Below are 14127 nucleotides of genomic sequence, written 5' to 3'. Positions count from 1 at the left end.
AAATAATAAAAATAAATAAATAAATAAATAAATATATTATATTGTATATTATGCTGTCCATTGTACATACTGTATCTTAGGGGTGAAATGAAAATTGATTTTGTCTTTGACTTAACCAGTTACATTTTAAAATGTACCGTTCTTAAATCGTATCGGAGCCCACGTAGCGACATACAAACCAAAACGTCTTTTTGATAGATGCACACCAAATTGTAAATTTAATTAACTTCAATATTTTGAACGGTATTTTGTTTTTGTTTTAATATTTATCTTACTGTCATTTTCCCTTCCTGACATTCACTCTCTGATTGAAGATTAAAAATGAGATTTCGTAACCTCTGCCCTCAGTTTACATCCTCTCAGGTTTCACCATCCCACACATTTACCTTGACATTACAGTTTTGCGTCACAGCGGTGTGACATCATCATCATCATAATTATTATCATGGACCGTCCCACTTCCTGCATGGGGAAATTCCTGAACTTGTGCTTAAAGGTGCATAAAAGCACTCAGGTCTCGACACGCAAGCGCAATCACAGCGACAACACAGCTGAGCACTTCTAACTAGAAACGACTACTACTACTACAAACCAAAACAAGGTAGGTACAGCACTTTTATTTATTTGCACAGTGGAAAGCGGAAAACGAAGTATACTGTATTGTACTGTACTATTCTAACGTGTATCTAATAACATGTGACATCTCCAAGAAAAAAGATGGCCACCGAGACGACGAGATGCCCGCTGAGCCCCCAGTTGCCGACCGGATTGGGCCTGGAAGTCTCCCGGCACCCGCTGACCATGAGGCAGGTGGTCAACCTGGTGGTCGCCATGGAGAGGTTAAAGGGCAGCCGCACCGAGACGGCCCTCAGGAGCAAATTCAGCGGGGAACGCTTCCTCAACATCATGATGGACGACCTCATCGAAGGTAACGTCTCACATTGAGTGCCAAAGTTCTGCTAGCTTGATGCTAACACACGATGCAAAATACCATAGGTGGGCTAATTAGCATTGACGTGGCAGTAGTTTGTTAAAAGGGAAATCAAGTCAAAACTTTTCTTTGTAACTAGACTAAGTGCAATTTCTGGAGAAATTCCGTGGGAATGCTGAATGCTAAGATTTGAATGCATGTGGAATGCATATGAAGTTAATTGAGAGATCAATTATGAAATTCTAACCTCCTGGTTGGACAATGCGCTTTACCAACTGTGCTACCGAGCAGTATCAGACACCTGGTAATGATGATAAGTTATATGTATGGAAGTGGGTGTGGAAAATGATACTTAGAAAAAGTTCAACATCTGTCCCATTGAAAATGAATGGGGAAAAGTTGATATTAAAAGTGATATTGTGCTAATACTGTAAGTAATGTGGAATCAGACGATATATACCCCGGGAGGCATGAATTTTTAAAGCCAGTTGAAATTTGAACAATGTAAATTGGAAGTATTATGTGGGAGTTGTTACATGGCAAAAGAAGTGTGGAGAATAAAAATCACAATAACAATAATGAGTTGTGCCCCCACAAGTCTTAACTCAACTCAGCTCAACTCAACTCAACTTTATTTATAAAGCGCTTTAAGAAAAGGCATTGCTGTATACAAAGTGGTGTACATAAACATAAATATCGGTTGTGCAGTATATAATAAGGTAAAAAAAACCAAAAAAAAAACCTGTTTTTATCCAACTCAGGGGGCGGCCATTTTGCCTTGCTGTCGACTCAGTACAAGGCAAAATGGCTGCCCCACTGAGATAGATGGACACCAGTGGATTTTTCTGCTTAATTCATGTTCCACAAGTGCAATATTAATCACAATTTCATATTTAGGCTCAATTGTCAAGAAATGTTTTTGACTCTACTTCCCCAGATCATATTGCTTAAAGTATGTGTGAAAAACCAAAAAAAATGTTGCTTAAAAAAAATGCTTTAAAAATTGCTATAAAAAAATAACTTTTTTTTAATGTTTTACTTTTCATAAATTGTATTTTTATTAGGGGTGTCAAAATCAGTGCATTAATTTGGAGTTAATTTTAATGGCACTATTTTATTTATTTTATTTTTTTAACGTGATTAATGACCGCCACTTACTTGGAAAGTCTGTACTGGGGGAATTCCAGTCGCAATGCAGCAGACACATCCACGTCAAAATTTAGCAGCAATAAATGTAATAATAATGCATATATATTTGTGGAGACTGAGGTCAAGCTGTATTTTACCATTTTAAAAATGTGCAGAATTTCACAAATTACTTCATGTTAAAGATTAGATAATATGAAAAGAAAAATTACAAATGCAATTATGCCACCTAGTGGCAGAAAAATGACCTCAACACAAATCAATATCACACTTGTTTTTTTTCGTTGTTTTTTTTTTTTTTACAGTGTAGTACACCTTTTTAATTTTAACTAAATTTTATGAATTATTATTATTACTGTGTCAATGACTAAAAGATGCAGCCATATTTGTATTAGTTTAACATGTTTTTCCACCTTTACGTTAACAAGAATAGGAAAATTTCGAAAAAAATATTTTGTTTATTGTACATTTAAAACAGAAAATTTAGAACAAAATTTGCGATTAATTGTGAGTTAACTATTGAAGTCATGCGATTAATTACCATTAAAAATTTTAATAGCCTACTTTTTATTTATTATTATTTTTAATACATTATATGAGTTATTAGCCTATAGTTAACAAAACTTAACAAAATAAATAAAAGAAAAAAAATGTTTTTGTTAATGGCATGCAATAAAAGTGATTTTTTTTTTTTTTTAAACGTGAAAATTAACTGCATCCAATTAACTGCAGCTTTTGTAATGAAACAAACTAAAACTTGCTATAATGACAGTGAAAATGAAGAAGGAAAGTCATTTTTTTTAATGTATATTCCAATGGATGTGCAACATATTAACAAAAAAAATACTAAAGCTAACACATATACTTGTTCTAAAAACAAATTAAACCTAACAAGACAAGAAGAAAAAAAAACTACAATTAAGTCAAACTTGTTTGCAAGACAAACGTGTTTCCCAGGCTGACAGTTACGCGTGTTTTGGTTTCAGTGATCAACCTGCCGGAGGGTCGAGCCCCGAGGAATCAGTTCACCCGGACGGGCCAGTACGAGGTCAGCGTGAGCGACAGCCAGAAGAAAAGTCTGGTGCTGCTCAGCGACAGCATGGAGCTGCACGCCGTCACGCTGCAAGGAGGAAACGGTCATCGCAAAGGTGATTATGATGCACAATTTTAACGTTATTTATCCAGGTAGACAGTAGAGTAAAACAAAGCAAAATAAAAACAACTAAAATGCAAATGAATACCTAATGTGTGATCAAACTGTAGCACGTGATGTAGTTACATATTTACATAATGAGCCTTTTAAGTTTTTCCCCGTTATAGAGTTTAATATATGTTACAGGCTTTAAAGAACTGGATTACCGGTAATTAATTAATAATAATTAATAAATAAATTTTAAATTTAAAGGCATACTTGATTCATTGAGCCATTTTCAGCAGTAAAACAAAATGTATATTTTGTCCAGAATGAATTTGGTAACTTTTATTATTTTTCATGTACAATTGATACCTTTAAAAATTTATTTTGCAACTTGCTGTCGACTGAAGATGACATCACCTGTGCTGAGGAAATAAGTAACGACCAATCACGGTGCACCTGTTTCCTGGGTTTGGTCAGCAAAACTGAGCCATGATTGGTCGTTAGCACAGGTGATGTCATCTTCAGTCGACAGCAAGTAGAGGTGGGAATCTTGGGGCACCTCATGATTCGATTGCGATTACGATTCAGAGGCGACGATTCGATTATAAAACGATTATTGATTTCCCCCCAGGCAGCAGAAAAAAAAAAATGTATTTTGGCGCTTTTAATGTTTCGTACATTAGTTACAAAAATAGTACAAAAGTCCTCTCAGGCCTAAATAAACTACTATTTCAGTATCAAGTTAACAGTTCAAAACAGTAAATAAAATACTCAAGTCCTCATTCTGTAACAACAGCTTTTAAGTATATTCAGTCTTCAACAGAATAAAACATAGAATTGAGCAAAAATATATTATTTTTATCCACTCAAAAGTGCACTGAGGTATAAATGAAAGACAATGTGAACTACTACTTCAATACAAATGCCTTAAAAAAAAGTGCTTTCCTGCTTTTTAAGTTGTGTAAAGATGAACATGTAAACATTCAAGTTTCTCAGAGGTACAAAAAAACAACAACCCTCAAGTGCTTTTCTGCTTTTTAACTTGTGTAAACATGAACGTGTAAACATTAATGGGATCGTTCGGCTTTTTTTAACATGAATCTCAATTTGATCCTCACCTCCCGTGTGTGCGATCAGCGCTGACTTCGGCGTTGGACGAGAGGAAAATAGTCCAGCAAGCTGGCTGGGGTCTCGGAAATAAAGCGTTTTTCTTCTAAAAACTATTTGTTTTCAAAAGCGTGATACATTTGCACCACAATACTCTTTTCTGAATAAAGTCAGACGCCATTACCGCCAGCCACTACTTTTCTGTTCGTTCGTTCGTATCACTGCGCGGCGCCCTGTAGAACGCTAACCGACGCACTGCAGCCAGCTAGCTGATACTTCCGCCTGAAGTTGTTTGCCTTTTCGGAGCAGGTCTGATGTCATGAAGAGGTGGGTTGGTCAGCTCAGCCATGCTTGTTGTTGTTTTGAATCTCGAGGCGTGAGTTGTGGATGTGTACTCTCGGTCCGTCCCAAAAAGCGTCCCGAAGACCGCGCGCGCTACTGCGTTTCAGTTCCGCGTACTTTTCGCTCGTTTCGCTTCCCTTGGCATATTTATATAATCGGAATTTGGACATTTGTGAATCGTTCTCGATTGTTGCACGGCCGAATCGTGAATAATCTAAGAATCGGAAATTTTGCACACCTCTAACAGCAAGTGTGGCAAAATTGTTTTTTAATGGTATTAATTGTTCATGAAACGTAACGAAGTTATCACATTAATTACAGGCAAAATATTATCTTCATATTGTTGAAAATGGCTCAATTAGTCAAGTATCCCTTTAAATATAATATCTAACTAAGCAATTGGTCTTTTTCTTTGACTTTTTTTTATTTTAACATTTTAAAAAATCTAATTATAAAGGTAATTTTATTTTTCATGTAGCCTATTAATTATTCCTTTTTTTAATTTGTAATTTTTTAATTTTTATTTTATTCATTTTTTAAAATTACTTATTGATTTTTTTTTTTTGATGCTAGTAATTTTATAGTATAAAAAAAAGGATTACAAATAGTGTATGTAAGCAAACCACATAACTTTGTCTTGCCAAATTCTGTTAGCTTAATGTTAACAAACAACATAAAAGGCGCCAGATATTTGGACACAGAGAGTGCAGCAACACACGTGGAGAGACAATATAACAATACTCACTGGTGTATATTCTTTATCCCCCTGCAAAGAAACAAACAATCAGCATCACTAATATGTTCTGTAATGCGTTGCAGTGCACTTCAATATGTCCACCTACGTGCACCCGTCCCCCGCCGCGGAAGCCCAACCGGTGGCCCTGGGCATCAAGGGCACCAACCTGTACCTGTCGTGCCACCAGGAGGCCGACAAGCCCACCTTGCACCTGGAGGAGGTGCTGGACAGGCAGACCCTGGCGGGCGTGGCCTCGGACGGCAACCTGACGCGCTTCCTCTTCTACAAGAGCGACTCGGGCGTCAGCCTCAGCACGCTGGCGTCGGCGCGCTTCCCCAGCTGGTTCATCAGCACGGCCGAGGAGAACGACATGCCCATGGAGATGTGCCAGCGCTCCGCCAACCGATACGTCACCTTCCACGTGCAGAGGCAAAACTAGATTTGAAAAAAAACAAACAAAACAAAACTGGAACAACAGCGTCAATCAACAGACGTTCAAAAATCATTTTGGGGCTAGTTGCTCATATTTATGTATCTATGTACGTATTTATCACATGTATTTATTTATTTATTTATTTATTTAGCGATCTATTTAAAATTCTTATTTATGTTATCACAATTGTTTTTGCGGTGTAATAAAGTGTGACAGTGAGGATCTTGTGTTTAATCTTTTTTCCTCTCCTTAAAATACAACTCCAAAAACGTGTTGAACAATCCCTGTTCAAAAGAAAATAAATGTCTTGTACATTTGACACAACTCAGAGAAGAGTGGAGACAAACCTGCATCAACTTTTTCAATTAATTTCCATTTGTTGTTCACTATAAATTGTATTCATTAAATAATATACTTTTTTTTTTTTTTACAGTAGTATTCCAATGAAAGTCTACGAAAATATTTATTTTATTTTATTTTTATTTTTTTTTGGGGGGGGGATTCCCCTTAAATAAATTTATAATTTATAAACTACCTTTTATTTACTACGTATTTTACATAAGTTATTTTAGTAAGATATTAAATGGAATATATTTATTTCCTCTCGTCAATACCGCCCAAAAATGGCGGGCATGTGGATGCGTCGTTTGCTGTCAAAAGACCACAGAAGAAGACAAAGGCGGAAGTGGGTTTCAGTAACCGCGAGAGTAAAACTACATTTTATTTGCTACATGTCATTTTACACGGGTTATTATAGTTGGATATCAAATTGAATTTATTTATTTATTTTCCTCTCGTCAATACCGCCCCAAGATGGCGGCCGTGTAGACGCGTCATTTGCTGAAAAAAAAAGACCACAGAAGAAGACAAAGGCGGAAGTGGGTGTCGCTAAACCGCGAGGCGAAGCTAGTGAAATCTCCATGAAAAGCAAAACATGAAAATGCCAAAAAATGATGTCTTTCGGTCACGTGAGGAGAACGAGCGACAAAGAGAAACATCTTCCTCCTCTCAAATATTCCAAGGTTCGTTCACGCGTCGTTTCCTGGCATATTTTACAAAACGCACAGAAAAACGCGTGTAGCCTACATGTTTCTCATCATTTGACCCTTCCGTTAAATATAATATAGCCAAGAAAATAGTTCATATTATATCTAATGTAGACGTAAACATTAGATTTAATATTATCTGTTGTCATCGTAATTTGCAAGATATATTGAAAATTATCCAAAAAAATATAAGATGTATTTTAACGATCGCATGTGCCTAATACGTTAAATATGAGTTTGAATGTGATTGGTCAATTCTGCTAAATTGTACTTGTCAAAATAATGTGAAATGCTGCAATACTTTTACTTTGTTATATTTACTTACATTGTGCTCTCTGTTTTTCTATTTATTCATCTATCATTTCTTGCTCGCTCTTTCTGCTTTGGTTTGTCACAGAGACTTGAAAGTTCATCACACCATCACATAAGGTAAACTCACAATGGAATTAGCTTGTCTCAGTCAAAACTTGCTCATGTCCTGCAGACGTCAAGCGGGAGCTTCTGGAGCCCCCCCACATTAAAGAAGAAGAAGAGGAGAATCCACAGCCTTGCCACGTTAAAGAGGAAGATGAGGATCCAGAGTCCCAGCGCGTTAAAAAGGAGGAGCCAGAACGTGTTAAAGAGGAAGACGAGGGTCCTCAACCACTCGACATTAAAGAGGAAGAGAAGGAGTCTGACATCAGCAAGATGCCACCGACTGGCATCTCTATGGAGAGCGACGACGAAGATGAGTGTTCACATCTTCATCATGGTGGTGGACCCCCGCCGCACAACCTCTTAGCTCCACTGTCAGACAGTGAGGACGCGGAAGAAGCTTTGAGGAGCGACCGTGAAAGCCGTGACAAGCTGTCAAAAAGCTTTGAAAAGGAGCCAACTCTTGAGACATCACAAACGCATAAAAAACTTTTTACCTGCTCAGCTTGTGGTAAAAAATTTGCCAAAAAGCAACATATGATGACACACATGAGAACGCACACAGGAGAGAAACCTTTTACTTGCTCAACTTGCGGTAAAACCTTCTCTCAAAAGCCACATCTGGAATCCCACATGCGAACGCACACAGGGGAGAAACCCTTCACTTGCTCCTTTTGCGGCAAAACATTCTCGCAAAAAGAGAATATGGAATCGCACATGAGAATACACACGGGAGAAAAGCCTTATAGTTGCTCCACTTGTGGTAAAACCTTCTCGCAAAAGCAGTATTTGGTGTCGCACATGAGGACGCACACGGGAGAAAAACCCTACCCTTGCCCATTTTGCAGCAAAACATTCTCTCGTAAGGAACATGTGAAATCGCACCTGAAAATGCACACGGGAGAAAAACCCTTCAGTTGCTCACTGTGCGCTAAAACGTTCTCTCACAAGTCAAATCTGGTGGCGCACATGAGACGACACACGGGGGAGAAACCGTTGAGTTGCTCCGTTTGTCATCAAAACTTCTCCCAAAAAGAACAGATGGAAAAGCACATGAGGTCGCACACTGTAGTGAAACCTTTTAGTTGCCCTGAGTGTGGCGAACGCTACACACTGAGGGCCAATTTGACTGCACACATGCAAACACACAACGTATAACTACTTACTACTTACTTCAATTTGGATTTTGGCCTCTTTTGTTTTACCTATATTGTCATTTTGAGCCAAAGCAAGATTATCAGCTGTTTTTTTTTTTTTAAGGATGTACTGATTGGACTCTGGCATTATCTGTGACTCAATATTATGGTTAATTTTACATTCAAAATCATTGTTTTTCACTTTGAAGTCGAGCAGTACATTGAATCCATAAAATATGATATATCTATAAACTTTTTTTTTTAACTCTTCACCCCTGGTGTATATTTATTTATTTATTTATTTATTTATTTATTTATTTATTTATTTATTTATTTATTTATTTAAGAAGAACTGGTATTGTTATAAAAATGAAACAAATGTCAAATTAGAAAAAAAGTTGAATATAAACAAACAACTGCAGTTTTCAAACAACAGATAGTTGGCCTGTTTTGTTTGTTTGTTTGTTTGTTTTTGTGGGCGAGTAACATCACATTTCTCACAAATGATCAATGGAAGGAATGGTACAAATCTAATAGGTGAAGTGTCAATATATTCTGACAATGCATTCTGGACAAAAAACAAAACAAAACAATTAAGCAAATGGGTGAAAAAGAGAGAGAAATAAAACTAACAGACTGTTGACTCAGTGTGCAGAAGTCACTCACATTCTTGTAGTAATATGACTTCATCAGTAAAAATTCCTTTTTCTCTCAAGTAATTTTTTTTTTGTAAGAGATTACATACTAGTAATAGTTTTGCCTAGACTTTTTTTTCTTGAAAAATAATATTTTCGCATTAAATATTTACGCAGAATGCTGCCGTACACTATTATGCTCATTCTGTTACAACCATAAATTCAATACCGCCACAAGGCGGCGGCCGTACGTCATGGATGCGTAAGTAGCTGTCAAACCACCACCGAAGAAGAAAAAGGCGGAAGTTGTTGGCACCACAGTCAGTAAGGCTAAAGGATGTTTGTTTGTTTGTTGTTCAACTGCGAAGTGTATAGTTTGTGACAAAGTGTGCCTTAATTGTTTGTAATTTGAATGAATAATAAAAAAATAAATTAAAAAAAAGTAAGGCTAAAGGAACGAACTCACTCCAACACCAAACTTCAGTATGCCCCAAAATGAACTTTGTCGAACAAGCGAGGATATCGAGCAGCAACAGGCAAAAGTTTTCTCATCTCAAACTCTCCAAGGTACGTTCACGCGTCTTCTACGTACTTGCTCATTTATCACATTTTCGCTCGATAATAATAGTGCAAACAAATGTTTGTGTACTAAACATGAAAAGTGGTCGTGTTCTTAGCAAATAGTCGCGTGTTGTGTTGATTGGCAAAGCGAATTTTTCACTTAATGGCCGTCATTGGGTGAGTCACAGTTGTTTTCGTTGTTGCGTCATTGCCGATAAATATGGATTTGATAAGAATTATCCATTCACATGTATATTTAAAAAAAAATCACTCAGTCTCTCGTTGTCGTTAACTTTGGAACCGTGTTAATGTTTTATCCTGATTTTGTAACTAGCCAATAGAAATACTACTCATCCGTCACGTGACTGGGATTGCTTTCTTAAGTAATAATAACAGTAACGTGTAAAATAATAATTTACATATGTGCAGTGAATCCTCACTATTCCACGGGTTGGTAAATGGCAAGCTTTTGCTAACACTAGACTCCCTACTATGTTTCTATTTGCTTATATTAACAGTTTAATTACTAAGAATAAAATCCCGAAACACTTTTATCATTCCAAACATTACCACTAAAAAGAAATGCCTTCGAGGTTGTTCGATTTTGAAATAAAAATATCAAATTCAACAATGACATAATGAATTGTGTCTGGTTCCTGTTCCAAAACTATGCAATGAACTATGTTGTCAACTATTTTTAAAATTCCCTATGCATTGATGATGGCGTGAGGAAAAAGTGAATGATTCCAATCACGGCCACAGTTTTGGTTAGAGGTCAACTAGATGGTGTGGTTTGTGTCGCCTGTGTCCCGCAGATCACACGCGAAAATACACGGGAGAGAAAAACCATTCGCTTGCGCAACATGCGGTAAAAACTTCTCTCAAAAGCCGTATCTGATCTCACACATGAAAACACAACACAGGAGAAAAAACTTTCAGTTGCTCATTGTGTGGCAAAAGATTCTCTCACAATTCACACGTGGCGTCGCACATGAGAAAGCACACTGGAGAGAAACCGTTTCAGTGCTCATTGTGCGGTAAACAGTTCGCTCACAAGTCGCACGAGGTGAAAGACATGAGAACGCACCCTGGGAAAAACCTTTTTGGTGCTCAGTTTGTGGTAAAACGTTCTCTCGGTGGATTACATGAGCTCACACATGAGAGTGCACACAGGCGAGAAACCTTATGGTTGCTCGCTGTGTAACAAAACTTTCTCTCTTAAATCACCCTTGGTAACTCACATGAGAATACACACTGGAGAAAAACCCTACGGCTGCTCAATCTGTGGTGAAAGTTATGCTCAACAGTTTGAGCAGTTTGACTGTACACATGCGGACACACAAGAAGGGGAAGTAAATATTTTACTTTCGAAATATTTGCTGGCTTCCTCAGCAGAAGGTGTTGCTTTCACTGAATTGTTTACATTTGACATTGTCGTTTTCTATGTTTTTTCTTGACTGTAAAGATGATTTAGATTCTCTTTGCTGCTCTTCTTCTTGAGTCATTGAGCTGAAGTACACTAGCTAGTTGCTGAGCTAGCTTTTGACAGACCACGTATGTTTCTCAAGGTCAAGGACAAAGAAAGTTGTCAAAATGGAATGTACAGGTTTATTGTATCTTCTTACTGAAACAGCATTTATTGTTCTATTTGTCAGGGTCACTATACATTGCTGGCTAAGAGGGATGAAAAATATATATTTATAAGTAAAAATATTTGAAATAATAATTATGTGGTTGTGGTACACATCCACGTCCGCCTCCCAGTAGTGAGGACTCGGGTTCAAGCCAATGTTTTTTTTTTTTGGTTTGTTTGTTTTTCCCCTAGCTCGATGTTCGCAGACCCCAAAGCGTGTGTACAACCAGAATTCTTGAGTTAAGAAAATGTTAAGAAAATCGCTACTGTGCTGTCCTGGCTCAAAGCTTAAAAAAAAAGATCGTCAGACTCTGAGGTGGATTTGCAGGCTGACAGCACGGATGTAAAAAATAAATAAATAAATAACATGCCAAACAAGAAGTGAAGCCGGCGGTAAGCTTATTTTTTTGTCCTGTACGACAAACGAAAATATCAGTGTGTGGGGTACGGTTGTACCAATAAGTATATAAAATAAGTGTGGAAGAAACTCGAAATGCAGATTTCCTCAGTAATAATGTGAATATAAATTTCTTTATAAATCTCTTTCTTAAGATATTTTTCCAACTGCTACTCCAAGCAAGTCTGCATCATCATGTTGTCAGAACCATTAACAATGAAATGAAAGCAAAGCACACTGTGAAATGTAAACCTAACTTCTGCAAGTCACCATTCACGATACTGAGATGATATACAGTACTCTGAATGGTTGATGCAAGCAATGAAGTTGCTAGGCTCTCATTATCCCATACAGGGATCCTGGCGTAAAACACTCACTGATAAGTGTTGTAAAAAAATAACAGAATTTGTTAGTAGCAACCTAATTACTGAGCATGAGTGGCCAGAATATTACACGTGGCTGATACTGATGAAAACACAGGACAATATAATATTCTCCTGTAAATTACAACTTATTGGCAAATTTGTGGGCATGTGATTGTGTCATTTCACTCACCACTGTGCTGGTTATATTAATTAATGTCAGTCCTGAATATTTCCCTTTTAAGTTTATACCTACACAGTGGTATTAAATAATATTTAATATTACAATTTACAATAAAAATACCCCCCAAAAAATTATTTTTCTGCTCGCGCCCTTATATATATATATATATATATATATATATATATATATATATATATATATATATATATATATATATATATATATATATATATATATATATATATATATATATATAAAATGTTTTGCTATTCACGGTCGGTGTTTCCATGAGTCACCACCATGTGACGATTTCGCAACCTCACGACCTCCCAGTACAAAAATGCGCTCCAGTGCACTTTTTCCTCCGACTTCCCGCCTTCTATCAACGCAACAGAAGCAGCCAACCTCGGACTCTTTCACCAAAAGGGAGCCGCTAAACGAATACTTTAAAAAAGAAACATCTTACATGTAGATAAAACGGAACCAAAAATCGTGGTAGGTTAAATGAACAAGTTAAACGTTAGAAGTTGAATCTGTAGGCTGAAAAACGCTTTTCTGTCTTGGTTTAACTAACGACCCCCTCAACAACATGCGAATGGTACGGCCCATGAGTCATTGTCACATGACAAACCCGGTCGTGTGATTGTATGGCGCAATCGTCAGGACCTATTAATTCAATAGTTATTTCTTTTGCTCATTGTCTCTCTACAGTCCTCGATAAACGCCAAGATGATGTGCGGAGGACTCGCAGATGTGATAAATGCCGACGACGAGATTCAGAAAATCTGCGACCAAGTGAGTTACGAATGTTTGCACATTTGTTGTTTTCTTTGGAAGTAAACATTGGGTTGGACATTAAAAAAAAAAAAAACTAACTAAACCAAACCTGACAAATAACTTTAAGGTGAAGCCTGATGCGGAGAAAAAAACTGGGAAGACTTACAATGTCTTCACCGCCAAGAATTACAAATCACAGGTTGTGGCTGGGACCAACTACTTCATCAAGGTAAGCGCAACATAAACAGTCACGTGATTCCGGTTTGTTTTGTCATAATTTTTATTGTCAAAAATAATAATATAGTACTTAACCACGACAGAGAAACGTCTTCTACCTGGTTATTTCTTTTTGTGTGCCCTGAATTATTGCTTTGCTTCATTTATTGTAATCTTGTAAAGGTCTGTAATAGACGTCACGTTAGTTCAATTTCTGACTTATCACTGCCAAACGTTGGAATTATTCTACTTTTGTTGCAGGTGCACGTGGGAGAAGACGACCACGTCCACATTCGCGTCCACAAAAGTCTGCCCTACGCTGGGTCGGTGGTGAAGTTTGCCGACATCCAAGAATCCAAGACACACGCCGACGCCATTGAGTATTTCTGAGAAAAGACTCCACGTTTGTCTACACAGCAACGAGTGCATTGCAATGAAATATTAAATAATAATGTGCTTTGTACTCGAGTTCATTTTATTGAAAGACGTGATTGATGTTCTGGTGATTTTGATTTGGTGACATGCACCCATGACCACACACAGAGTGGTCACCTCATTGATTTTCAAATGTGTATTAGTTTATACATGGTGAAATTTGATGTAATGCTTGTCTTATTGTCATCTGGAGAAGTTCAACCCAAGTTGACGGAGGTTTTTTCTATATTGTACACAAATCAGAGTCACTCTTTCTTAACAATGAGTGACACAAATCTAATCCAAAACTGAGTTAAGACCTATGTTCAGTGAACCACGGGTAACATAAACAAATGGAGTTAAATATGGTGCAAAAGTAACTTGTTAAAAATAAATAAATGTACCTTTAGAAAAAAAGTATACATTTGTATCTGTAAAAGGCATGATTTGTACCTGTAAAATAAAACATTTGTACGTAAAAAAAGAAAAAAAAAGTGTACCTGTAAAAAAAAAAAATTT

The 14127-nt window shown here is 37.0% G+C and overlaps 3 protein-coding genes across 7 annotated transcripts; all 3 read left to right on the top strand.

Moving 5' to 3' along the window:
- The first annotated feature begins 63 nt into the window (after window positions 1-63).
- il1b (interleukin 1, beta) lies at window positions 64-6055 on the top strand. 2 transcript variants are annotated; one of them, XM_077521847.1, is made up of 4 exons: window positions 64-601; window positions 711-928; window positions 3064-3225; window positions 5484-6055. In XM_077521847.1, the coding sequence occupies exons 2-4, from the start codon at window positions 718-720 to the stop codon at window positions 5837-5839; spliced, it is 729 nt and encodes a 242-aa protein (XP_077377973.1). In that variant the 5' UTR covers window positions 64-601; window positions 711-717; the 3' UTR covers window positions 5840-6055. The 2 variants fall into 2 exon arrangements, with proteins under 2 accessions (XP_077377973.1, XP_077377974.1); XM_077521848.1 differs by lacking the exon at window positions 64-601 and having other exon boundaries at window positions 615-928.
- Window positions 6056-6694: 639 nt separating this feature from the next.
- Window positions 6695-8696, top strand: LOC144019008 (uncharacterized). Its single transcript, XM_077521794.1, has 2 exons — window positions 6695-6855; window positions 7364-8696. Exons 1-2 carry the CDS (start codon window positions 6768-6770, stop codon window positions 8449-8451), a joined length of 1176 nt encoding a protein of 391 aa, XP_077377920.1. The 5' UTR covers window positions 6695-6767; the 3' UTR covers window positions 8452-8696.
- A 679-nt stretch (window positions 8697-9375) lies between these two features.
- Window positions 9376-13657, top strand: LOC144019054 (cystatin-B-like). Of its 4 annotated transcripts, none has more exons than XM_077521862.1 (4): window positions 9376-9631; window positions 12913-12996; window positions 13106-13207; window positions 13456-13657. In XM_077521862.1, exons 1-4 carry the CDS (start codon window positions 9560-9562, stop codon window positions 13582-13584), a joined length of 387 nt encoding a protein of 128 aa, XP_077377988.1. In that variant the 5' UTR covers window positions 9376-9559; the 3' UTR covers window positions 13585-13657. The 4 variants fall into 4 exon arrangements, with proteins under 4 accessions (XP_077377988.1, XP_077377991.1, XP_077377990.1 ...); XM_077521865.1 differs by lacking the exon at window positions 9376-9631 and adding an exon at window positions 12582-12696; XM_077521864.1 differs by lacking the exon at window positions 9376-9631 and adding an exon at window positions 12776-12799.
- Window positions 13658-14127: the final 470 nt, after the last annotated feature.

The sequence above is a fragment of the Festucalex cinctus genome, chromosome 5 (assembly GCF_051991245.1).
Source record: "Festucalex cinctus isolate MCC-2025b chromosome 5, RoL_Fcin_1.0, whole genome shotgun sequence".
Taxonomy (NCBI): domain Eukaryota; kingdom Metazoa; phylum Chordata; class Actinopteri; order Syngnathiformes; family Syngnathidae; genus Festucalex; species Festucalex cinctus.
Note: the sequence above shows the minus strand (reverse complement) of the source record. Positions and strands in the feature narration are given on the sequence as shown.